At 47.6% G+C, this 24406-nt stretch overlaps 1 protein-coding gene across 1 annotated transcript in view; it reads left to right on the top strand.

Annotated features, from left to right (window-relative positions):
• LOC118572445 (CGRP receptor component) overlaps positions 1–21797 on the top strand; it is a 32006-nt gene extending 10209 nt beyond the window's left edge. Inside the window, exons 3-6 of the mRNA XM_036172070.1 lie at positions 916–1014; positions 5773–5867; positions 12744–12801; positions 20799–21797. Coding sequence (XP_036027963.1) covers positions 916–1014; positions 5773–5867; positions 12744–12801; positions 20799–20948 — 402 coding nt within the window. The 3' untranslated portion in view covers positions 20949–21797. The remainder of the gene's footprint in view (positions 1–915; positions 1015–5772; positions 5868–12743; positions 12802–20798) is intronic.
• Positions 21798–24406: the final 2609 nt, after the last annotated feature.

The following is a 24406-nucleotide window of genomic DNA, read 5'->3' as shown; positions in this document are numbered from 1 at the left end:
GAACTGTTGGAGGTGGGTGTGGCACACCTCTATAGTAACGCTCTCCTTCTGCCATGTGGGTCCTGGGGTATAACTCGGGTTGCAAGTACCTTTACCAGCCAAGCCTTCTCACTGGCCCATGATACATGTTTAATTTGATTTTATTTCATGTGCATTGGTGTGAGGGTGTCAGATCCCCTGGAACTGGAGTCACAGACGGGTGTGAGCTGCCATGTGGGGGGAATTGAGTGCGGAAGAACAGCCAGTGTTCTTAACCACATAGCCATTTCTCCAGCCCCCCGTGATACTTTTTTTTTTGGTTTTTTGAGAGAGGGTTTTTCTGTGTAGCTTTGGAGTCTGTCCTGGAACTCATTCTGTAGCCCAGGCTGGCCTTGAACTCACAGAGATCCGCCTGCCTCTGCCTCCCGAATGCTGGGATTAAAGGCGTGCGCCACCACCGCCCGGCGATACATGTTTTGTGTGTGTGTGTGTGTGTGGAGCTGAGGATCAAACCCAGGGCCTTGTGCTTGCTAGGCAAGCGCTCTACCACTGAACTAAATCCCCAACTCCGCGATACATGTTTTAAAGTAGTGTTCACAGTTATTTTTTTAAGGGTTTTATTTTTCAAGTGTGTGTTTGTGTGTGGGTATGTACATGTCACTGGACCCCTTGCAGCTGGAGTTACAGGTGGTTGTGAACTTGCTGATGTGAGGGTCCTCTGCAAGAGTAGCAAGTGCTCTAGCCATAGGGCTGTCTCTGCAGGATTTTAATAAATGAGTGCTTTGAATTGACTTGGCTAAGAGAGCACCTGAAAGATGTTGTGTGGTTCTAGGCTGAAGTGCTTGCTCCAGACCAACTGTTGGGAAGCAGGTTTGCAGAAAGAAAGAAAACGGCATCTCTCATCTTCACTGACATGCTTTTTGTGTCCCTTCCTAGGTGTACCAGTTACTAACAGACCTCAAAGAGCAGCGGAAGGAGAGTGGGAAGAACAAGCATAGTGCTGGGCAGCAGAACTTGAATGCCATCACCTATGAGGTGAGCCCGGCTGCTCAGGGCCTCCACCAGTTGGGAGGGTGGCTGCTGCTTTGGGAAATGGGAGGAATCTGGCCACCTGCCAGTTAGTGAAACTGGATAAAATTGTCCTCACCTGTAGACATTAAGTGCACATTTGGGGTCTCCACCTGAACCACCTTCAGATGCTCCCAGTCAGCTGGTTGGGATCCTTTTACTCTCCTTAGATGAGAGTCCTGGGTAGGTGGGGAAGCTCTCACAGTTCTCAGGCTGGTTGGTAGGGGCTTTTGTGTCCTTGGAGGTAATACCAGCTGGCCTGTGGGAGCCTCAGAGGATGGTGCCCCCTAGTGTTATAACTAATGCAGGCTTTTGATAGTATGACTTTCTGTTCCAGTCTTGGGTTGGCCTAGGATGTTGGGATTCCGCAGCAGTGGTTGACATTGTAGCTTTGCAGCAGGACTGGGTGTTGGGACTCTTCAGCCCTTGATAATACCAGTATTACACTTTGCAGGCCTGGGGTGCCTGACAGCTTTGGTCCTAAGCACTTGATGGCTCTCTGGAACTCTTCTCCCCATCTGTTTCTTTTGAGATAGGATCTCAGGCTTCTTATGTAGCCCAGGGTGATTTTGAACTCCTGATCCTCCTGCTTCTACTTCCCAGGTGCAGGGATTACAGGCATGCCGCCACACGCCTGGCTATTCTGTGGCTCTTCACAGCCTCCTGTCTTCAGCCTCAGGCCTCCACCCACTCTCCACTCTCATCATCCCTCCTGTTCCTTCCCTGCTGTTCTCTTGCTGCTCTGGCTGCTTTGGGAGCGGCTGCCAGCTTTTGAAGCTCTGGGTCATCATCAGTCGTCAGAGCAGCCGGTCCATGCCACCTTTGCAGTTGGCTGGCCAGCAACTCAGCTTCGCCTCTCCAGCTGCCAAACATCCAGCTGCCCCACCACTTCCGCAGTGTGGGACTGCAGAGGCTCTGCAGTTAGCCCCTCTGCTGTCCTTCACTGTCTCTGTGTGCTACTCCTTCACTGTCTCTGTCTGCTGCTCCTGCACTGTCTCTGTCTGCTGCTCCTGCACTGTCTCTGTCTGCTGCTCCTGCACTGTCTCTGCTGCTCCTGCACTGTCTCTGTCTGCTGTTCTTTCACTGTCTCTGCCTGCTGTTCTTTCACTGTCTCTGTCTGCTGCTCCTTCACTGTCTGCTGCTCCTTCACTGTCTCTGTCTGCTGCTCCTTCACTGTCTGCTGCTCCTGCACTGTCTCTGTCTGCTGCTCCTTCACTGTCTGCTGCTCCTTCACTGTCTCTGTCTGCTGCTCCTGCACTGTCTCTGTCTGCTGCTCCTTCACTGTCTCTGTCTGCTGCTCCTTCACTGTCTGCTGCTCCTTCACTGTCTCTGTCTGCTGCTCCTTCACTGTCTCTGTCTGCCGCGCCTTCACTGCCTCTGTCTGCCGCGCCTTCACTGCCTCTGTCTGCTGCTCCTTCACTGTCTCTCTCTGCTGCTCCTTCACTGTCTCTGTCTGCTGCTCCTGCACTGTCTCTGGCTTCTCCATGTTGCCAGTACAGCTTGCCCTTGCTGTGCTAGACATGGGAAGGGCAAAAACAGACCAGCTGAGAGAAGTGTTTGATTAGACATGGTGCAACATCAGGGAAGGTGGGCAGCACAGGGGGAAGGTGTCTGCTGGAGTCATCTCAGCAGGGCGTGGAACAGCCTACTTAGATTGTCTGAAAATGTGGATTATTCAGAGTTCCCTTAGAGGAATGGAAGTAATGGGATGAAAAATATTTCTCTCTCTCTCTCTCTCTCTCTCTCTCTCTCACACACACACACACACACACACACACATATACACACATACACACACATACATACACATACATACACACACATATACACACACACATACACACACACACATACACACACATACACACATATACACACACACATACACACACACATACACACACACACACACATACACACACACACATACACACACACACACACACAGCTTTAAAATAGGAACAGCAGTAGACTCACACCCCAGAGCTGAGAACCCAATAGTTCCTTGGTCCTTGAGCCTCAGTGCCTCAGCGACAGAATAGTTCCACAGTGGCCATCTTCCACTTGGGGTGGGAGACCTGGCAGGTGCTTGGTCCGCTAGGCTGGGTGCCTAAGCAGTCTCTGTGTGGCCCTGGCAGCCCAGAAGTTTCCTGGAGATCTGCTGGACCCTAGTCCATGATGAAAGCTTGGAAACACTGGTTCTAATATCAGCGTAGGAATCAGCAGCAGCAACAGGGCAAGTTAACTCAGCAGTAGAGGGAGGCTACGTGAACAGAGGGTGAGGTTACCTTCCTTCTTCATGCCCTTTTTATCTGGACTACTAGCAGAAGGTGCCACCCACAAACGGGTGGGACTCCCCACATCAACCAAGTCAGTCAGGACACTTCTCCAGGTGAGGCTTCCTATTCAGGTGGTTCTAATTGTGGCAAGTTGACATTAAGACCAACCATAATAAGGGGTATTGGTAGTGACCACAGTAGGCCTCATAGATAAAAGTTTATGTTCGCTCCAAACATAGCCTTGTCTCTTTCACACAAGTCATAGCAGACCCTCTGCAAGGCCATCAAGGGAAATGCTCTCCCTCTGGCTTACATGGATATGTTTGCAGGATCATCTAGAGTTCATTATGGCTTGTGATAACAACAACAACAACAAACCCCAAAACAACATAGACTGTTGAAAACAGTCCTGCATGTTCAGCAGCCACACAGGCAGCAGTGCTGGTTTTGTCATTTCCCCAAGGTGTCTAGGGAGGCATCAGAATGGCTGTGCCAACACGGTGCCCACTAACTGGTAGTCCTTTAACTCGGGGAGGCCCAGCCATAAGGGAGAGCTCAACAGCTACCAATGACGGGGTGGAACTGTCTTGTTCTACAGGATCTTTGCTTATGCATAGGAAAACAGACATCAGAACAGTGCTTATAACGAGAGCAGACATAACACTGACAATAATTTTTAGTAGTGTTTGAGCAGTGCTTGACATCTGTCCAGTGCAAGGAGAGATGGGTTCCCCCACATCTATCTCAGGTCTGACACTGTTAGATTCACAGTGACAGTTTGCTACAAGGAAAGGATTCAGATTAAAATTAGCCAAGAGAATAAAAAATAAGGGAATACCCAAGGCATAATTTCCACTGTCCTCACACATGGACTTGGGTCATTTTACTTTCCTAAAGTTGGTGTGTGGCCATAAGCATGGAATGCTGCCATCAGGGAAGCCCTGCTGCGTCTTGATATACACTGGTCTTGCTGCCAGCTAACCCTTGCTCTAAAACTATACAGGTGGGGCCAGCCGCTAAGTTAGGTTGATAAGCATGTGCAGTATGACCCAGGGACCCAGGCATACCATTCCAGGGGCCTGGAGATCACCACCTACAAGTCTAGCACACAGGCCAGAACTGCTCTTTGTGCAAGGCTAAATTCTTCCCCCTGTCCCCCTTTTCTTCAGTTTTTGAGATAGGGCCTCACTGTGTAACTTTGGCTGGCCTAGAACTCACACACCAGGCTGGTTTGGAACTCGTAGAGATCTTTCTGCCTCTGCCTCTTTAGTGCTGGGTTTAAAGGCATGTAAAAGGAAGAAAGCAAAACTAATTCATAAGGTTGTTCTCTCCTAACCTATTTGAGAATTGAAAGGAAATAGCAAGAAAGCATTACATTAAAATGACATATAAACTGAAACTTGACATTCGAACTCAAAGACAAGTCAGCAAAGACAAAATCAAAACTCTGTAAGTGTTGGGCTAGAGATGTAACACCAAGGGTTGGGGATTTAGCTCAGTGGTAGAGTGCTTGCTGGCAAGCCCAAGGCCCTGGGTTCGATCCTCAGCTAAAAAAAGAAAAAAGAAAAAGAAAAAGAAAAAAAGAGATGTAACGCCATGCTAGAACACTTGACTCTCTTGGGGCTGAAGTGATGGCTCAGCAGTTAAAAGTGCTTGCTGATTGCTCCTCAGAGGATCTGAGTTTGGTTTCTCCAACCTGTGCTGGGCAGCTCATAAACACCCTTAACTAAGTCCAGTGTCAGGATCAGTGTTTCTTTCCTCTGCACCTGCACTCTTAGATACACACTCACGTGTGCACATGCACACACATAACCTCTGCATCTGCACTCTTATATACGTACTCACGTGTACACATACACATCTAAACATATAATTGAAAAATAAAAAATAACTCTTAAAAGTCTGAAAATTGTAGAATTATAACACTGCTTTCCTTATTCAGATTTATTTTTTCAAGGTTTTATGTATATAAGTATTTTGATTGCATGTATGTTTGTGTACCATGTGCATGCCTGTTTGCCTGTCGAGGTCAGAGGAGGGTGTCAGATCCTCCTCTGGAGTTACAGCTAGTTGTGAGCCACAAAGTGGATGCTTGGGATTGAACCTGGGTCCTCTGCAAGAGCAGTATGTGCTCTTAACTGCTGAGCCATCTCTCTAGCCCTTTACTCAAATTTCTATAGCCTGGGGCTCCAAATGGCTCAGTGGTTAAGAGCACATACTGTTCTTGCAGAGGGTCCAAGTTTGATTCCCAGCAGTCATGTGGGTCACTCAGCTGCTTGGAACTCTGGTTTTAGGAGGTTCTGAAGCCTCTTGCTTCCAGAGGTATCTGTACTCAAGGGCACATAACCACATAGACTCACATAATTAAAAATAAAAATAAATCTTTATCAAAACCTTCAATTTCTCTATCTTATGTTTGCCTTTCTTTTGTGTATTTGTTTTTTAGACATTAAAATACATATCAAAAACACCATGCAGGAACCAGAGTCCCGAGATCGTTCAAGAATTCCTCACAGCAATGAAAAGCCACAAGCTGACCAAGTAAGTTACCTCAGGAGATAACAGGAAACATAGGACTCGGGAGAATAGCGTCTTAGAACACCTGTCTGCAGCAGCTGCAGCTGCATTCAATCACACTTTGGCCTCATAATCAACCGCACACAGTACTGTTGTTTTCTGTTTGTTTGTTCTCAAGACAGGGTTTCTCTGTGTAGCCTGGCTGGCCTCGAACTCACAGATACCCACCTGCCTCTGCCTCCCAAGTGCTGGGATTAAAGGCGTGCGCCACCACCGCCCGGTGTACACAGTACTGTTTTAAGGTAAGATCATGGTATTGTGGGAAAAGACAACTGAGAATTAGGCATATGGCCTTGTAGAGCCACAGCATGCTTATCCCAGAGTCTCTTCTTGTCCCAGTTCCTAAAGCTCTTTACCGCCTGTCATTACAGCCACATCAGTTTCAGATTTAGAATTACAGTATTGGGTTTCGAGTGTAGCTCAGTGCTAGTGTTTACCTAGTGTGTATGAGGAGGGTTCATTCCCAGCACTGTGGGAGGTTTGGGGGTTGAAGGGGGGGGGGGATGAAAATACTTTTTTATAAGGTTGATCAACAAAATTACCTGACATTTGTGTTTGCTTGAGGTAGAAGCAATTTGATTACAGTCTTTGTGCATGTCAGGTGCCTCCCTGAAACTGTTTTTTGATTTTGCTATATGAGTTCACTTAAGGGTTTCTATTAGGAAAAACTAGCCCATGTCTTTTAGGATTAGTGCTAGTGTTGATAACTTCCAAAAGCTGCTTTGTAATCATTGTTTGGCTGCTTGGTTGGTATTTTTGTTTGATGGTATTAGGATCAGACCTGGTTGAATCTACATAAACTTAATGCACACTTCAATAGAGGATTAACTAGCTCTCTTTTCCAGTTTATCATCTTTCATCTGCCAAGTCTCATGTAACCTTTTAAATTGTCCCCTCTTGGTTTTCTGACTGCCTGGGCAGGAAGCTCCTGGCAGTGCTGTACAATGGCCAGTAGAGGGAGCCAGCAAGCTTCTTCACCAAGGCTGCCTTCGGTCTCTTGGCTGGTGAAGGGGCTGCTTGCCAAATAAGACGGTGACCAGCTTCGCTAGCTGGTGCATTTAAGACAGGAACCACAATTAAAACCAGGTTTAATGTGTCCTGTAAATCTTGAAGTCACCTTCATGTGTTTTGCTTGGGGGATCCGTTCATTACTTTACTTAGATATCTTCACCGCTGGAGTCCTTGAGGGTGGGCTAGGAGCTGTGTGTTGTTTGACTTTGTAGACTTCATCAACAAAATAGTACAGTTGGAATTCAGCTCCAAGTCACGTTGGCACTGTGTGTTATGTAGGTTTTTATTTAGTGTGTTACCAGTCTCCATCAAAACTGGTTCTTGAGTATTTTAGATTTGGCCTCAGCTCTTTCCTGCTCGGCACCTAACTAGTGGCCCCTGCTCCTGTCCTGCAGTCACCCCTGTAAGGCACACAGCCATAGAGGGACGTGCCCTCACAGGCCAGCTCAGTTAGGTCTGGAGTAATTCTGCACACATTACTCCAGGGCTTTGACGCCACTTTTTTGGGCCGTGGCCCTCAGACCAGCAAAGCCTCAAGTGGAGATGATGGATTATCAGGTTTCCCTCGTGGTCTTCCCGGGTCTGCTCTCAGAACACAGACTCCTGCTTCCTGTGGCCGCAGACCTGCACAAGCGTCTACTAGGAGTCCAGGCTTCTCTAGCCCCTCCTTTAACTCCCCTTCAGATACATTTGTGTTGTGTCAGCCCCGTCTCTCAGTGCTGTGAGGGACAGACACAGTGGAGAGGACTCAAGTGTCAGTTTTAGGGTTCTCTTTCCTTTATAAGAGGCGATGGTAAAATAAAGGAAGACTTGAGATTCAGGTGAGGAAATAGCATTTGCTAGGCAAGGTGTGGAAGTGGGAATTGGCCTGAGGCTTTTCTGCATCATGTCTACAAGCTGGTCGGATCATTTAGTGAAAGTGCAGCCATATGAAGACAGACTGCTGAAGAGCAGAGTTCTCAGGGTTCTTGGGGGTGAACTAGAGAAATTCAAATTCATACCGAGACCTTTGGGCGGACCATGCTGAAAAGATGGGCCGATGATTAAGAGTTCTTGTTCTTGCTGAAGACTCGGGTTTAGGTCCCAGCACCTTCGGCCCTCCTGGGAATGGCATGTGTGTATTTGTGTACTGCCTGGCATCTGTGGAGGGCAGAAGAGGGTGTCAGGTCCTCTGAATCAGGAGTTATAGAAAGTTGGTGGCCTTCATGTGGGTGCTGGGAACCAAACTTGGGTCCTCTGCAAGTGCTTTTAGTTACTGGGCTAACTTTCTGGTCACAAGATTTCAGTCTTTTAAAAGGCGTTCACTTATAAGAGGGAAGTGTATTGAAAAGTGGAAGGGCTCAGGGTGGAGCTGTTGTCCTGTAACCAAGAGGTTGGAGGGATTTAAAGTCATGGTGAGGAGAACATAAACACTTCAAAGGAACGTAAGCAGAGGGACCTGGAACTGAGGGTTGGCAGTGGGTGAGAAGAAGTGGGGGTGCTCCCAGGTTTCTGACCTTAGGCTCCTCCAGATGAGGCGTGCAGGGAGGAGCTAGTTTGTTGGGAAGAGTAGTCACGATTGCATCAGATGTATTGTTTTCAAAGTATCTGGTGTGTCTACGTGGAGATGTGTGGGAGGCACTTGGCTAAAGAAGTCTGGCGCTCTGCTCACATAGCTTGGAAGCATGAATTTCTCCAGCAAAACCTATAGCAGCTGTTGAGATTATGCGTTTTGTGTGAGGAAATCAGTAGGAAGTTTGGAGGGAGAAACAACAGTGTGGAATGCTGGGGCTGAGCTAAAGAAGAGAGCCCGGAGAGGGACTAGTCAGAAGAGAAGTAGATAAGCAAGGAGAGGAAGCAGTGGCTGGCTGTGGCAGATAATAAGAGGTAGGTAGGGCATATGCCAGGATGCCTTGGTTTATACAGTGCTGGCAGTGGAAGTCAGGGCTCTGTGTGTGCTAGCCAGGAGCCCTACAGCTGAGCCACATCCCCAGCCTGCCTCCTTCAGCTCTGCCCGGAAAATCCCCAGGGCTCAGTGCAGAGTCTCCCTTTCTCCCCCCACCTCTCCTCCCTTTGTTTCCTTTGATCCTTTTTCCCCTCCTCCTGCCTCCCCATTCTGCTGGAGGCCAGCACTCTATCCACTGCTGTGACATCTCGTTTGTAAATGTTTTCGGGGATTCTGAGGAGTAGAGCCTGACCATGTGAGCTGTCATCATGCTGAGTGTCTCTCCTAGAAGCATATGGCTAAGTCCCTGTGGTGCCTGAGTCCTGTCTGCACTACCGGGAACCTTCGACAGGTTACTTCCTATCTCAGTATTGAAAGTTTTTGTTTGTTTGTTTTTGAGACAGGGTTTCTCTGTGTCGTTTTGGTGCCTGTCCTGGATCTTGAGCTGTAGACCAGGCTGACCTCGAACTCACAGAGATCCACCTGGCTCTGCCTCCCGAGTGCTGGGACTAAAGGTGTGCGCCACCACTGCCCGGCTAATCGTGTTTTAAGTGTAAAAAAGTCAGTTAAAAGTGTTTCCTGTTTGGAAGCCAAATGGAAAACAGGCAATAGGTGGTGGTAGTAGCCACTTCAGATAGGAGATTGTTACCTTCCCTAACCCTCATGTGCTCTGAGTGCTACTCTAATTTGTTTACAGACGTGAACCTGGGGCCTGGGGAGGTACATAACTCAAACTGCTTCTCAAACGTCTGCCTAAGGCAACTGTGGCCTTTCGTCTTTGTCCAGAGTATCTTTAGTCTCATTTGTGTTGAGTGTGGAGCTCCAGGGTCAGCCCAGAAAGAATGCAGAACTGTATCCCCTGTATGGGATGGGGAAGGTGGAGTCATGCCCTCCCCTTTGACGTCCTGTCACTGGACCTGGAGAGATGGCTCAGTGGTCAACTGCGCTTGCTGCCCTTGCAGAGGACTTGGTTCCCAGCACTCACAAGGAGACTCATAACTATAACTCCAGTTCGTGGGATCTGATGCCCTCTTCTGGTCTCCATATGTGGTGCACAAAATATACATCCGACATGCTCGTACACATAAAATTAATCTTTGCAATCCTGTCACCTTTAACCCTTCAACAGAGGGCTGAGTATCTCTTGTGACAGATGGTAATTGTTACTGGGCATGGTAACCTATAATCCTGATGAGAGGTGGAGGCAGGAAGATCCGGTATTAAAGTCATTGAGGTCAGATGGTAATTACTGTCTTCAACTGTTACTTAAATCTCTTATGGAAATTTACAACTAGCCCAGGCTGGCTCAAGTTTGATATCCTGTCCCAGCCTCCCCAGTGCTGAGATAGCAGGCCTGAGCAGTCATGCCTGGCTTCTTTTAATTTACTAAGATAACTCAAGTCTCAGTCACACTGTGCTGGTCACGTCTCCTTGCTGTGCCAAGTGCCTGTCAAAAGTTGGGGAGAGAGCACAGGGGCAGGGGAGGTGCAGGCGCTCAGCTCACTCTCTTCATCTAGACCTCAGCCCGTGGGTGGTGGCATTCGTAGTTAGGATGTGTCAGACCACCCAGGTAATCCAGACGAGAAACTGTCTCAAAGGCATGTCCAGAGCTTTGTTTCCATGATGATAAATCCAGTCAAGTTGACAGTCCATATCAGCCATCACATACTGGAATCCTAGCATCTGAGTTCAAGGTCATCCTCAGCTAGATAGCAAGTTCAAGGCCAGCCTGTCATAAAATATAAAAATGAGATGTCTCAGTGGGTAAAGTACTTGATGCCAAGCTTGAACACCTGAGTCTGATTCCTGGAATCCACACGGCAAAAAGAGAAACAACTGCATGTTGTCCTCTCTCCTCCACATGTATGCTGATACACACACACACACACTCACACACACTCACACTCACACACACTCATACACACACACTCACTCACACTTACACACACACTCACACACACTCACACACGCACACACACTCACACTTTCACACACACTCACACTCACACACACTCACACTTACACACACTCACTCACACACACACATGTTTAAAAATTCTTTTTAAGGGTTGGGGATTTAGCTCAGTGGTAGAGCACTTGCCTCGCAAGTGCAAGGCCCTGGGTTCGATCCTCAGTTCAAAAAAAAAAAAAGGGGGCTGGAGAGATGGCTCAGAGGTTAAGAGCACTGCTTAACCTTCCAAGGTCCTGAGGTTAATTCCCAGCAACCACATGGTGGCTCAGAACAATCTGTAAGGTAGTCTGGTGCCCTCTTCTGGCCTGCAGGCACACATGCAGATAGAGGACTGTATACATAATAAATAAATAAATCTTTTAAAAAAATTTTTTTCCTTTTTAAAAGAAATCAAAACAAATGTGAGAATGTAGAATCTTACTCTCAAAACTGAGTTCTTAGCCATTTCTAAGCATTGACTAACCAATGAAAATAATTTTGTTTATCTTTTCTTTAAATTGAATTAAAAAAAACACTTTCTTATTTTCCAAATAAAATTAGTGTAACAAAATGGGGAGTTCTTATTATTGTTTTTTTATTTTTGAGACAGGATCTTAATTTATAGATCAGGCTGGCCTCTAACTCACAGAGATCTGCCTGCCTCTGTCTCACAAGTACTGGGATTGGAGGTTTGTGCCACCAAATGGCAAGTGTTGTCTTTTAAACATGCTTTGGGGTTGGGGATTTAGCTCAGTGGTAGAGTGCTCGCTTAGCAAGCATAAGGCCCTGGGTTCGGTCCTCAGCTCCGGAAAATAAAAAAAAAAATTAAAAAACAAAACAAAACCATGCTTTACATTCTCTTATTTGTTCTGATTGTGTATGTGTGCATGTGCCATAGTGCAGTATGTGGAAATCAGTATCAGTTTTCTCTTTTAAATAGTCCAGGCATGGTGCTCCAGACATTAGGTCTGCAGTATGTGGGCATGTGCCATAGTGCAGTATGTGGAAATCAGTTTTCTCTCTATCTTTTTTTTTTTTTTTTTTTTTTGGTTTTTCGAGACAGGGTTTCTCTGTGTATCTTTGCGCCTTTCCTGGAACTCGCTTTGTAGTCCATGCTGGCCTCGAACTCACAGAGATCCACCTGCCTCTGCCTCCCGAGTGCTGGGATTAAAGGCGTGCGCCACCACCGCCTGGCTCAGTTTTCCCTTAAAGAACCCAGGCATGGCGCTCCAGCCATTAGGTCTGCAGTATGTGTGCATGTGCCATCATAGTGCAGTATGTGGAAATCAGTTTTCCCTTAAAGAACCCAGGCATGGCGCTCCAGCCATTAGGTCTGCAGTATGTGTGCATGTGCCATCATAGTGCAGTATGTGGAAATCAGTTTTCCCTTAAAGAACCCAGGCATGGCGCTCCAGCCATTAGGTCTGCAGTATGTGTGCATGTGCCATCATAGTGCAGTATGTGGAAATCAGTTTTCTCTTAAAGAACCCAGGCATGGCGCTCCAGCCATTAGGTCTGCAGGGAAGCGCCTCTACCGACGGAGTCATTCTCAATTCTGGGGGCTTCAGAGGTTAAGAGCACTGACGGCTCTTCCAGAGGTCCTGAGTTCAGTTCCCAGCAACCACATGGTGCCTCACAACCATCTGTAATGAGATCTGATGCCCTACTCTGGTGTGTAGGAATATATGCAGACAGAACACTGTATAAATAACAAATAAATTAAAAAAAAAACCAAAACCCTCTCCTCTGCTGTTGCTCCCTTAGGAAGCACTGTGCCTGCATTCCCTGCAGGAAGCTGGCATGTCGGGTGTCCTTTCCTCTCCTAATTCTTCCTTATTACAGGGCCATGTGGCAGGCAGGGATTCTCCAGTTCTTTCCTGACAGTAACTTGATCAAGACCCAAGGTCCTTCAGGGCATGAGAGTTTTAAGCAGTTTGTGTTTTTCTTTTGACAGAGCTGAGAAGCTTCAGCTGCTGAACCACAGGCCCATGACTGCTGTCGAGATCCAGCTGGTGAGTTGGGGAGGGTCGCAGCACTCAAGGGGTTGTTTTGTGGGTCTGAGATGCAGAAGGACACAAGCCAGGACTGCACACTCATCCCATGCCCTAAGTGAGAGGAGAGCCTGAGGCCTCACCAATTAATTGGTCCTCGTTAGTTAGTGTGGACCTGAGAGTGGGAAGCTGGGAATGGAATTCCTCCATGGCTTTGGCAGCCTCTGTCCTCTGCTGCTCCAGACCTTCTGGCCGTGGCTTGCCTGGAGGAGTTAGAGCCAACCAGATGTTGCACTAAACGTTGAACTCGAGTGTCCCCCACGCCCTCCTGTCCGCCTCTTTCTTTTTCCCCACATGTTGTCCTCCTCTCCCGCCCTCCTGGGCCAGCCTCGAAGCAGCAGCTCTTGCTGTAGCTGATTCGCGGTTGTCCCCGCTTTCTGCTTATTTCCTCTCTCTACCACTTAGCAATCATTTCTGTCGACATTTCATAACTCACCCCTGCAGTTATTCCATCCTTCTCCCTGCTTTGACAAGCATGTGTGACCACGCCTGGCTTACAGTTCACCTTCTAAAACCATAAATGTGGTCTCATTTCCCTGCAAAGAAGGATCTAGTGGAGCCTAGGAATTTGTCGGGTCAGATTGTTGTCGCAGTGTAGGGCTTCAGCAGTGCTGGACGGAGATAGAGCAGGGGTGGTCTAGGGAGAACGTGAAGGCCAGGCCAGGGACAGAGGCTCCTCTCACATGCTGTGTGGCAGCTCCTGTCGCCATCAGGAAAGTTAGTGAAATAGTTCCAAAGTTTGTCTTAGAGATATTCAGCTCTTAAGCAGGGGTTGGTGGTGCATGCCTGTGATCCCACTGTTGTGGTGGCAGGAGTAGAGGATGAAAGTTTGAGGTTAGCTTGGGTCACATAATAAGCTCCTTTCTTGAAAAATACATGTAATAGAAAACGAGAACAGAAGAAACAGTCCGGTATTTGTAAAATTTACAAAGTATAGAGGACAATGGCCAAAGAACCTCCATGATCTTCAGAATTTATTTAAAGCGTTTCAAAGGATATAAAGTTGTTAATTTTTGACTACAACCTTCATTGTCTTCCTAGAATTGTTTCTGTCCCTCAAATGTGCCCGAAATTAAATTACAAACATTCCTTCCATTCTGGGGAGCTTCCTGGGGGACTTGGCCTTTATGCCAAACAGAGGTCCCCGTCTGTGTGTCCCCATTGTTGTAGATGGTAGACAGATCCAGCTTACAGGAGAGGAAAAGATCAAGAAACCAATCTCTGTCCCTTGGGTTAAGGATCACATGTTGGGTCTCCTCCAACTTTAATCAGCACCATATGTTGTTCGTGGCCGAGTGACAGATGGAGAGGAGAGATGAGGGATTAACACGGCTCCATCCTGAGCCTGCGGCAAGCTCTGGGGTTGCTTGGTGAGAGAGCTGATGCTGAGTGCTCTGAGCGTGTCAGACACGGTCCCAGGGCCTGCCTTGTCCATGCCACTCTCAGTGCTGGAGGAGGGCAAATATTCTCACCTTCTTACTCCAGAGGACCGGTGAGTGGCCGGTTGGGGTCTGATTAGGGACCTTGACTTTGTTCCTTTTCTAAGCCCTATTTCCAGAGACAGAGATGAGAGGGGATTTGCTAGGGGAGTAGGTCCCAAGGTTATGGGAGCACAGAGGCCCCCAGAAAGCCATCTACAAGCTGAAGACCCCAAGATACTGGGAGATTGGCTCAGTCCCGGTGTGAAGTCCTCAGAATCGAGGATGCTGATGGTTTAACACAGCCCAGTCTGAGGCCACAAGGCTTGAGAGCTTAGGGTGGACTGGCCCTGTCCTGACTCCAACTGCTAGATGGTGCTCCCCTGCATTGACAGTGGATATTCTACACCAGGTGCATTAGCTCACACACAGGCTTCTAGAGACACCTCACAGATCCACCCAGAACCTTGCCAGTTGACCCCAGGTATGCTTTGGTATGCAGCAGTTAAGTTGACACCTGGAGTCACCTATCTCACCTGGTAAGATTAGTGTGCTGTTCCCTCAGATGTTCTTTTCTACAAACTTATTTCCCTGCAGCTAGACTATTTCCTAGTCAGATTTTTTTCCTACTCTAGAATTGGCTGTAAAAGATAGCAAACCATTTACCAGGACTTAGAGCAGCATCCATCTACCCAAGAATATGAGGGATGAGAGTCTCACAAAGGTTGGAAAGCAGAGAACTTAATGCTTTCCTGTAGTAACTACAGCCGTGTGTTCTCCCCAGACTCACAAAGTGGCTGCACCACCACCCATGCTTGTTAGAATCTGGTTGAGAGCAGGAAGTGCCTCAGCTGGGGTTTGAGTGGTCCTTTGGTGGCTGTCCACTGACTGAGAGCCTCGGAGCGGTGGTGGGCCTGCTGTGTGACTCCAGCTTGCTCTGCTGGGGTCTGTTGGAACAGTCTAGGAGCCCTCTGAAGGGTCCAGTGACCCTGTGAACTCACAGATCGGTGCCCTGCACAGCATTACTGCTTGTGTCTGTTAAATTCTGTGGCTTACTAAACAGCCTCCCAGGCCCCCTCCTGCTCGCTGTAGCCAATACTTTAACTTAGAGGAAGCTGGTGGTTCAAGGCTGAGTGGACTGCTGGGCCACACAGCTGCAAGTCGTGGCTGCTGCTGCAGCTGAGTTTCCAAGATGAAGTCTGTGATGAGTATTGGACCTTATTCCAACCAAGATGTCTCAGTTAAGGTCCAAGTCTCCATACAGAATTGATTCATTATTTCACGTATACTGTAACGTATAGATTAAAAGCAATTGTATACAGTATTTTTGTAAGATTTTGCTTTTATTTATTGTTTGATTGACTGATTTTCTGCAACCTGTCATATGAGGTAGGATAGAAATTTCCACCTAGGTGGAGAGCAGTGTTTTTGTTTTTTTTTCCAGAGCTGAGGACCGAACCCAGGGCCTTGTGCTTGCTAGGCAAGCGCTCTACTACTGAGCTAAATCCCCAACCCCTGGAGAGCAGTTTTTGTCAAATCTTTTTTTTTTTTTTTTTTTTTTTTTTTTTTTTTTTTTAGACAGGGTTCTCTGTGTAGTTTTGCACCTTTCCTGAAACTCACTTTGTAGACCAGGCTGGCCTCGAACTCAGAGATCCACCTGGCTCTGCCTCCCAAGTGCTGGGATTAAAGTTGTGCGCCACCCCCCCACCCCTCCCCCCCCCCCACCCCCCCTACCCCCCACCCCCGGCATTGTCAAGTCTTAACCTAAGTGTCATGGTAGTGCTCAGAAAGGTTCCAATACTAAGGTGGTGGGGTGGAAGAAATGGCTCAGTGGGTAAAGCACTTGCCTCACAAGCTTGAGGACCCGAGTTCAGATCCCCCAGACTCAAATAAAGCTGTTGTAGTTGTACGCGTCTGTAATCCTAGGGCTCCTCTAGGAAGACGGGTGGCAGAGAGGAGGCTCCCTGGAAACAGACCGACTGACCTGGCATGCATAAACAGCAAGGGGAGACCCTGGCTCAAACTAGGTGGAAGGTGAGGGCCGGACCCCAGGTTGTCCTCTGATACACAGACACTGTGGTGTACTCATTCGAGCATGTGCGTGCTCGCATATACACTATGATGAAGTCTTCAGGTTGAAGAAAAACAAAGCTTTACGATTGTTTTCAGAGTTACAGTGTTTGATTTCTGATTACAGCTGTTGGCCTGTTCGGTTTGGGTCATGGGAGGAAAGCTGTGTGCTAGGGCTGGCAGTTTACAGTGGGGAGCGGCCTCTTCTGGAGTGCTTGGCAGCCTTCGAGGACTAAGAGAGCTTTGTGTGTGCAGAGATTGGTCCTTCACCAAGAGCTGTCTGCCTTCTAGCACTTGGGATTCTAGGTTTTTGTTTGCTTTTATATTGTGAACAATTGACACGTTGGTACTGGAGAACACTGAGCTTCCTTATTTGAGCTCTTCTCTTTAGTGGTCCAAGAGGTGTAGGTAAGCTTTTGTTTCTTCCTGTGCCTGAGAATGGCGAATCTTAGGTTTAAAACCAATTCCCGACTCTAATCATCCCCGAGGACTCAGTTCCAGTAAGGCTTCTGTTGTCACCAGAGTTGGCGGAATCAGAGAGCTGTTGCCCTCTGGCTAAGGGTGATTCTCGATGGGCATTGCAGCTGCCAGACCCCGAGACAGTGATGCCGGGCATCGGCACTGGTTCTTAGGTTGAAAGGAAGGCCTCAGAAGACCCCGCCCACCCCACACCAGAGGACTCCATGCTGCTGTACAGCATCAGTGAGAGAAGCTGGGGTGTTCCCGAAGGAGTTGGCATTGAGCTTAAAGACCTGGGCCTCCCTCCGTACTGAGGCCCGGACAGAGCCTGTCTCTCTTTCCTCATCCGTCACTGTCCTGGCTTCAGGTTTCAGGGCTCAAAGTCAGTATGATTCAGTGTGGTCAGTGTGATCCCAGGATGGCTCTTCTTGTGCTGGAACTCTTCACAGATGCTTTGGCCAGGTGGTTCATTGGCCGTGTTTGCCATTATTCCTCAGCTTACTTCTTTCCTTTGGACTAAATAATCACATCAGGTATTTCCCTCCAACCCCCTCTCCCCTGGGGGCATACTGTGTTGGGTTACTGCCATTCATTTTGTGTGTCTGATCTTAGAAAAATGATGTGGGTTCTTTTTGAGGTAAGGTCTCCTGTAACCTAGGTTGGCCTCAAACTTAATATGTAGTTGAGACTGGACTGATCTTGAATTCCTAATCCTCCTGTCCCCACCTCCCAAATACTGGCAGTAAAGGCATGTATCAACATACCTGTCTAAAAATACATTTTTAAAGAATTGGGGTTTATCACTTATTATTTCAAAACATTTCATAAAGTGTATTTTGGTCGTATTCTTTCCTCTCCCCTGACTCCTCTCAGACCCTTCCCACTTCCTACCCTCCCAACTTCATGCTTTCCCTCAAAGGAAAAAACAAAACAAAAACAAAACCACATAAAAAATCAAAATAAACAAACAAAAAACCCTCAGTAAGACAAAAAATTACCGAACTAGAACGAAAGGTCTAAAACACCATGAAGTCTGTTTTCTGTTGGCCTACTCTGTGCATGGGGCCTGCCCTGGAGTGTGAGGGCATGCCGTTGGCCTCATTGGAGACCACTGACAGCTACCCATTTTTCTGTCTTGTCTTCAGGACCTGCTGGTCTGTCTTCATGTCTTTTGACCTGTTGATGCGTCTCACCTCTCAGCTTTTGTTTGACTTCCTGAGTTTTTCATGTTGAGCTTTATTTCGGGTCGGCTTTTCTGTAGCGAGCTCTTGGTTTGTTAAAGTCTACTTCCTATCTCAAACTGTTTTCATTTTCATTCACCTGAGTGTTTTCATGGTCTTCAGTAAGACATTCATCACATTCTCTTTAAGGAGGTCCTTGAACATATTCATAATGGTTGTTTTGAAGACCTTATTTTTCACTTCAATTAAATTGCTTTTCCCAGGGTTTGTTACAGTAGGGGTGCTGGCTTCTGGGGGAAGCATATTGTTTTGGTGGTTCATGCATGTATTTGTGCTGGGATCTAATACGTGCAGTTAGGATGCTGGTGGTGCTTCTTGGTGTAGAGATTTGGTCTGGCCTTTGTTTGGTGGTAGTCTGCTCTCCAGTTACTGTCGCCCTAGTGTTGGGCCCCGCCAGGTGAAAGCTGTGGGGTTCCTGGTAGATGACGTGCCTGTGGGCGTCACAAAGGAATGGAGGTGTGCTGGAATGAATGGTCCCCTTGAGACCTGGCCTCCTGGTGCTGATCCAGGGTCCCCTAGTTCTTCCCTGCTGCCCCTTCCAGCCATTCCTTCTGAGAGCTGTTTGTTGCTCAGTCAAGAAGTTTTATTTGGGCTGAAACGGAATTCAGTTGCTGGAGTGCTGGCCTAGCAGGTGCAAGGTCTTGAATGCCTTTCCTGGCACTGCACAAGCCAGCCTGGGGGTGTGCACCTAATGATCGCAGCACTGGGGAGGTGGCAGCAGCAAAGTCAGAAATTCAAGGTTGTCCTTGACTACATGGCAAGTTGAGACCAGCCTGGGCTGCTTGAGACCTTGTCTTTAAACAAACAAACAAACAAACAAAACACTTTAGAAAATGGTTTGCTCAGGACAGTCCCTACTTAAACCACTCCAAACTATTCTTTAGCTATAGAGACAGTTTGGCTGAAGGGAAGGAGTTCTGTTGACCTGTGCTCTTGGGCATGTCTTAGGATGTCTTAAATCAAGCACACTGTGTAAGAGGAGGCGGTCAGACTGCCATCCTCTTCAGGATGTAGCCTGTTCCCTGTATTACTTTCCTACACTTGCCAGGGTTCTTTCTGAAACACCTTTGTGTATCATTTGCCGGGCCTCAGAGGTTGCTGTTAGGAAACCTTCATCTGGGAAAGGTGTTTGTCACATGCTCCTGCCTCCTTATTAACATAGCCCTTAAACACTTGCATACTTTTAAAGTTGCATTTTTATGAGGATGGGGAGTTAAGAGCACTTGCTGCTCTTCCAGAGGACCCAGCTTCAGTTCCCAGCACCCATGTGGCTCACAACCATCTTGAAATCCAGTTTTAAGGGGTCTGATGTGTTCTCCTGGACTTAGCAGGCATCAGATACACACACACATAGTGCACATGCAGGGAAAATGTTAATACATGTAAAAAATAAAAGTAAATTTAAAATCTTAAAGATTTAGTATTTCTTATTTATGTGTATGTGTGCCTGGGTCTTGTGTAGATACCTGTCTGTGTGAGAGTACATGTGGGTTCCTGCAGAGGCCAGAGGAGGGGCCGTGGATTTCTAAGAACTGGAGTTGCAGGGGCTTGTGAGCTGCCGTGTGGCTGCTGGGAACGGAACTCAGGTCCTCGGTGACAGCAGCCAGTGCTTTTACCCCCTGAGCTCTTACCTCTTCAGATCCTCTTTTTCTGCTTACTTGTCAGACTCCTGTTCTGCAGTCTTTGGAGACCAGTGGGTTGTGTTAGCTGGCTTTCTCTTGCTTTACAGACTACCTGAGATAATCAACTTACAAAGAAGAAAGGTTTGTTTTGCTTCATGGTTTCAGAGTCCGTTTAAGTCCAGATGGCCCTGTTGCTTTAGGACTGCGACAATGATCCTTGCTCACCTTGAGGAAACCAAAAGCAAACAGAAAAAAGGCCAGGGTCCCAGCACCCCAAGATCTTGACTTCCTCCCTCTAAGCCCCACTATTAAAGGTTCTTCCATCTCCCAGTAGTGCTGTAGGCTGGAGTCTAAACCTTCCATACACAGCACTTAAGGGACATTTAGGAGCCAAACCACGGTGTGGCATATGTTAGCTGGGAGGCTGTTGACCCGGGCATGCCAGACTAGGTGTCCAGTTCTGCTTCTAGCTAGGATTACAGTGAGTGTGGAAAGAGATCATGTTTATAACATTTGTAGTATGGTTTCAGGCACAAGGAGGCCCCTGCAGAGGTCTGGTAAGTAGCAGAGTAGTGAGAACTATTACAGGATGGAAATTCTGTGGGTAAGGAGAGGTAGCTTCTAATGAGAGGGTGATACCACTCAAGTAACAGAGGTGCTTGGTGTGAACTCCAAGAGTTTGTCTAAGGCCATGTCATCCCCTAAAGGTGAATTGCTTTGCACATCCAACATATTAGTGTATGGATGTGAATGGAAACAGAGTAGTTAGGATTTCTCTTTATTTAAAGAAAAACAAGATGGGCATGTTGGTGGCACACGTCTTTAGTTCCTGAACTCAAGAGACAGAGGCTAGCAGATTTCTGTGTATTGGAGGAGAGCCAGGCTACTTTGTCTCCAAAAAAGGAAAGTGGGGGTGGGGTGGGGTGGGTGGGCAGCAGGCAGATGGACTCAGCTTCACAGACCCATTTTAAGTGCTTGTTTTGGCTAGGTCTGGGATTTGAGCTGGCTTCATCCTGCTGTGGATCCTAGATGAAGACCTGGCTGGCTCAGGACCAGGTTCTGGGCTGGCACTGTGGACTGCATGGCTGGGGTGGGCCATGATGGGAGGCTTCCCTCTATACCTCTGACAGGCTTCCTTTCCCTTGTAGATGGTGGAGGAGAGTGAAGAGCGTCTCACGGAGGAGCAGATTGAAGCCCTTCTGCATACTGTCACTAGCATTCTGCCTGCAGGCCCAGAGGAAGAACAGAGTAAAAGCACTAGCAATGATGTGGCGATGGAAGAGGAAGACCCAGCATAATGTGCACAGCTGGCCAGGTTGTTCGTGAAGTTCAAAACCCCAGCAGCCATTTCCTGGATGTTCAGCGATTGTGTATTTGGTTTTACCCCCTCTCTCAATATGCCTGATCTCAGGGTTGGTTGGGAAAAATCACAAAACTAAGATAAAAAGAAATCTTTGTGCTTTGGGGTCAAGAAACATGGGATCAGAGAAGGGGCAGAGAACTCAAGATGAGGGAACGTGGCTGTGCAGCCCTCTGGGGTAGAAAGACTTATGTGGCCTCTGCTGCACTTGTACACAGTGGTAAGCTAGTAAGGTGCTTTGATGGCTGTGTTGTAGGCAATGGCAGGAGCTCCTGGGTGAGAGCAGAGTTGTGGGAATGGGCTCAGATGGTTGGAAGCACCCAGAGCTGCACACAGCTGCTCCAGGAGAATGAGCCAGAGCTTAGCTCACTCTAGAGGAATGTCCTCAGCAGTAACAGGAGGTGAGAGCCCAGCTTGGTCTACATTGTTAGGAACACACATGTGAACACAGGCTACCATGCCTGCATGCCACATACATACAAAAAATTAGTCCGTTTTCTATTGCTGGAAACAACTCCATAGCCTTGGTAAGGGACAAGAAAAAGAGACTTATGGGCTCATGGTTCTGGTCCCAGGTCATAGGGAGTCCTGGGTATGGACCTCTTATTGCCAGAATGCTGGAGTGGCATAGGATACCACCTGATGGAAAACGAGAAGCGTTTGTTTATTTTCAGTCTCTAGTAGCCCAAATTGTCCTTGAACTCAGTATGTAGCCCACTGTGTCATCAGACTTTTGATGATTCTTCTGCCTCAGCCTCCTGAGTGCTGGTCCACATAGCAAGTTCCAGCCAGCCAGAGCTACACAGTGAGACTCTGTCTTATAAAAAAAAATAAACCAGTGTGTGCCACAACACCAGGTGTGTGTGTGTGTGTGTGTGTGTGTGTGTTGGGGGAACAGGAGGTAGTTTCTTTTGATTTTTTTTTTTTGGAGACCTTTTTTTTTTTCATATTTAATAGGAGTTTAATGGAGTTACTATATAATGGGGAGAGAGTTTCTCTCCAGACACCATGGTCTATCAAATAAAATGTGCATTGCTAGGTATAGGTAATCTTTTTTGAGTCCCATAGATCTCCCCCCACCCCAAAAGAAAGTACAGGACCTTGCATGGCTCTTTAAAAGTCAATGGTATGATCCTTTTGCTAAAGACATTGCACAGTTGGTCATAGGGCAGAAAAAAAATCAGTGTGGTACTAAGCCATCCCCGTTGGTTGCGGACGTTCTTCCTCCAGAAGTACTCGGTTCTAGGTGGTGGTTCTTCATCAGGAGCATCAGATTCAGAGTTTTCAGTACCTTCTTTCATCCTCTCCTTCAGTCTTTCTCTTAGGTACTGGGTAAGAAACGAATACTGGGGGGCCTCCAGCGGGGCCCGGCTTTCTACATGTGAGTCCCCGGGGAGGCTGGAAATGGACAGCTGTGTGGTCACTGTCACAGCGTGTCTTTTCTTGGTGTTATTTTCTGCATCAAGGACAGCATGCAGTGTGGTTTTTCTTCAGAGCTATTAAGTAGTGGCTCTTGCACAAGAACACCATTAACTGCAGTTCTTCTAGAAAGCCCACAAACTAGCCTTTTGTTTCTGTTTTGATGGGGCTGTCACCTTGTGTGTACTTTTGCTCCGTCAACATACCATCACTCCTGTCCTCAGGAGGAAGTCCAGGAGGCAAAGATTCTCTGTCAAGTATCTTCATTGCTGGGTCTGCAGAGACATACATTCTTTACGGGTATTTGTCACACCTTCAGAGGGATGAGGCGGTGGCTTCATATCTTCTTAAAAGTTTCCAGCCCTCTTCTCTACACTTCTTCTGGATCCTCTGTGAAAACCGTGATGAAGTTTGATCAAGAAACAACGCTTTCTTGCCCACGGAGATCTATTCTCTGTCATTGAATTTCATTTCTGGGTCCTTAGTGTTTTCGTGGTAACAGTTACTGTTCCTGTCCTCTGTCGATTCTCAGAGAGCCTGATAAGTCTTCTGTTTGCTATTGTTTGCTTTCACTTTTTTTTTCTTCTAGTTTTTCGAGACACGGTTTCTGTGTAGCCCAGGCTATCCAGAAACTCACTCTTTAGACCAGGCTGGCCTTACACTCAGAGATCCACCTGCCTCTGGCTCTGCTGGAATTAAAGGTGTGTGCCTCCACCTTCTGGATTTGTTTTGTTTTTTTGGGACAGGGTGTGCTGTGTTGCTCTGGTCTGCCTCCAATTCACAGAGTTCTTCTTCTGAAAGGGGTAATAGCACACCTCTGGGTGTATCTGTGAGGGTGTTTCCAGAGATAGATCATGAAGCCTGGACTAGACTTAATCCCTTCATGGATTAGAATGTTGAATGGATTATTGGGGCCTGGTAGAAGTCTATCTGGTTGGAGGAAGTAGGTCACGAGGAACATATCTTGGTGGCTGTCGTGGCCTGTCCTCTTCCTATCATTTCTCCTCTGCTTCCTGTTTTGCCTGTCCTCCCACCACCATGATGTTCTGCCTCACACTAGGCCCAGAAACACAACCAACGCAGCAGCTACTCACTAACCCCTTAAACTGCTTTTGTCTGGCTTTGGTTACAAAAGTCTCTAGTATGGAGGGGCAGCAACTGGTGGCTCACATGCATTGTTCCTGGGTCACAGATGAAGACCCTGATGCTGACAGGGAAAAAGAAGCAATGGCCTGAAGAATCAGAGCCAGAAAGCAGCAGAAATGGGGGTGCATACCCCAGGACTATCAGATCCAGACATAGACCCCACAGATTGGATTGTCAGGCTTGCTAATCAAGCCTGGTCTTCTTTAAATTGTTATTAACTGGGAATTGAACCTAAGGCTTCATCCATGCCAGACCAGTGTTCTGCCACTGAGCCATGCACCTAGAAACACTGGGGCTCCTAGGTAAAGCTGTCTTGCTGAGCCACAGGTCTGTCTCCTCACTGGAGAATTCTAGGCAGGCACTCTCCACTGAGTGACACTCTTGAGGCCTTCCCTGATGGGTTCCAGGCAAGTTGTACTGCTGGACTCCATCCCTTGCCCTCTTTTTGAGACAGGCTTAGCACACAGGCTCATGACCCCTGCTCTAGCCCCCAGTCAGTCGCTGGCCTGAGGCTGCATCACCATACTTGGTCAAGCAATCCCTTTCCTGACTTTTCTTCCTTGGGTTCCTGAATACTTCTGAACAATTGAAAGGGGTTGTTTTAGTTAGTGCTTTTTGTTGTTGTTGTTTTTGGACAGGGTTTCTTGTTGTAGCCCTGGCTGTCTTGGAACTTGCTCTGTAGACCAGGCTAGCCTCAAACTCACAGAGTTCCACCTGCCTCTGCCTCCCAAACTGGGGTCAAAGGTGTGTGTCACATGTGCCTGGCTGGTTAGGATTTCTATTGTTGTGACCAAATGCTATGACCAAAAGCAACTTACACTTCCAGGCCAC

The sequence above is a fragment of the Onychomys torridus genome, chromosome 22 (genome assembly GCF_903995425.1).
Source record: "Onychomys torridus chromosome 22, mOncTor1.1, whole genome shotgun sequence".
Classification (NCBI taxonomy): domain Eukaryota; kingdom Metazoa; phylum Chordata; class Mammalia; order Rodentia; family Cricetidae; genus Onychomys; species Onychomys torridus.
Note: the sequence above shows the minus strand (reverse complement) of the source record. Positions and strands in the feature narration are given on the sequence as shown.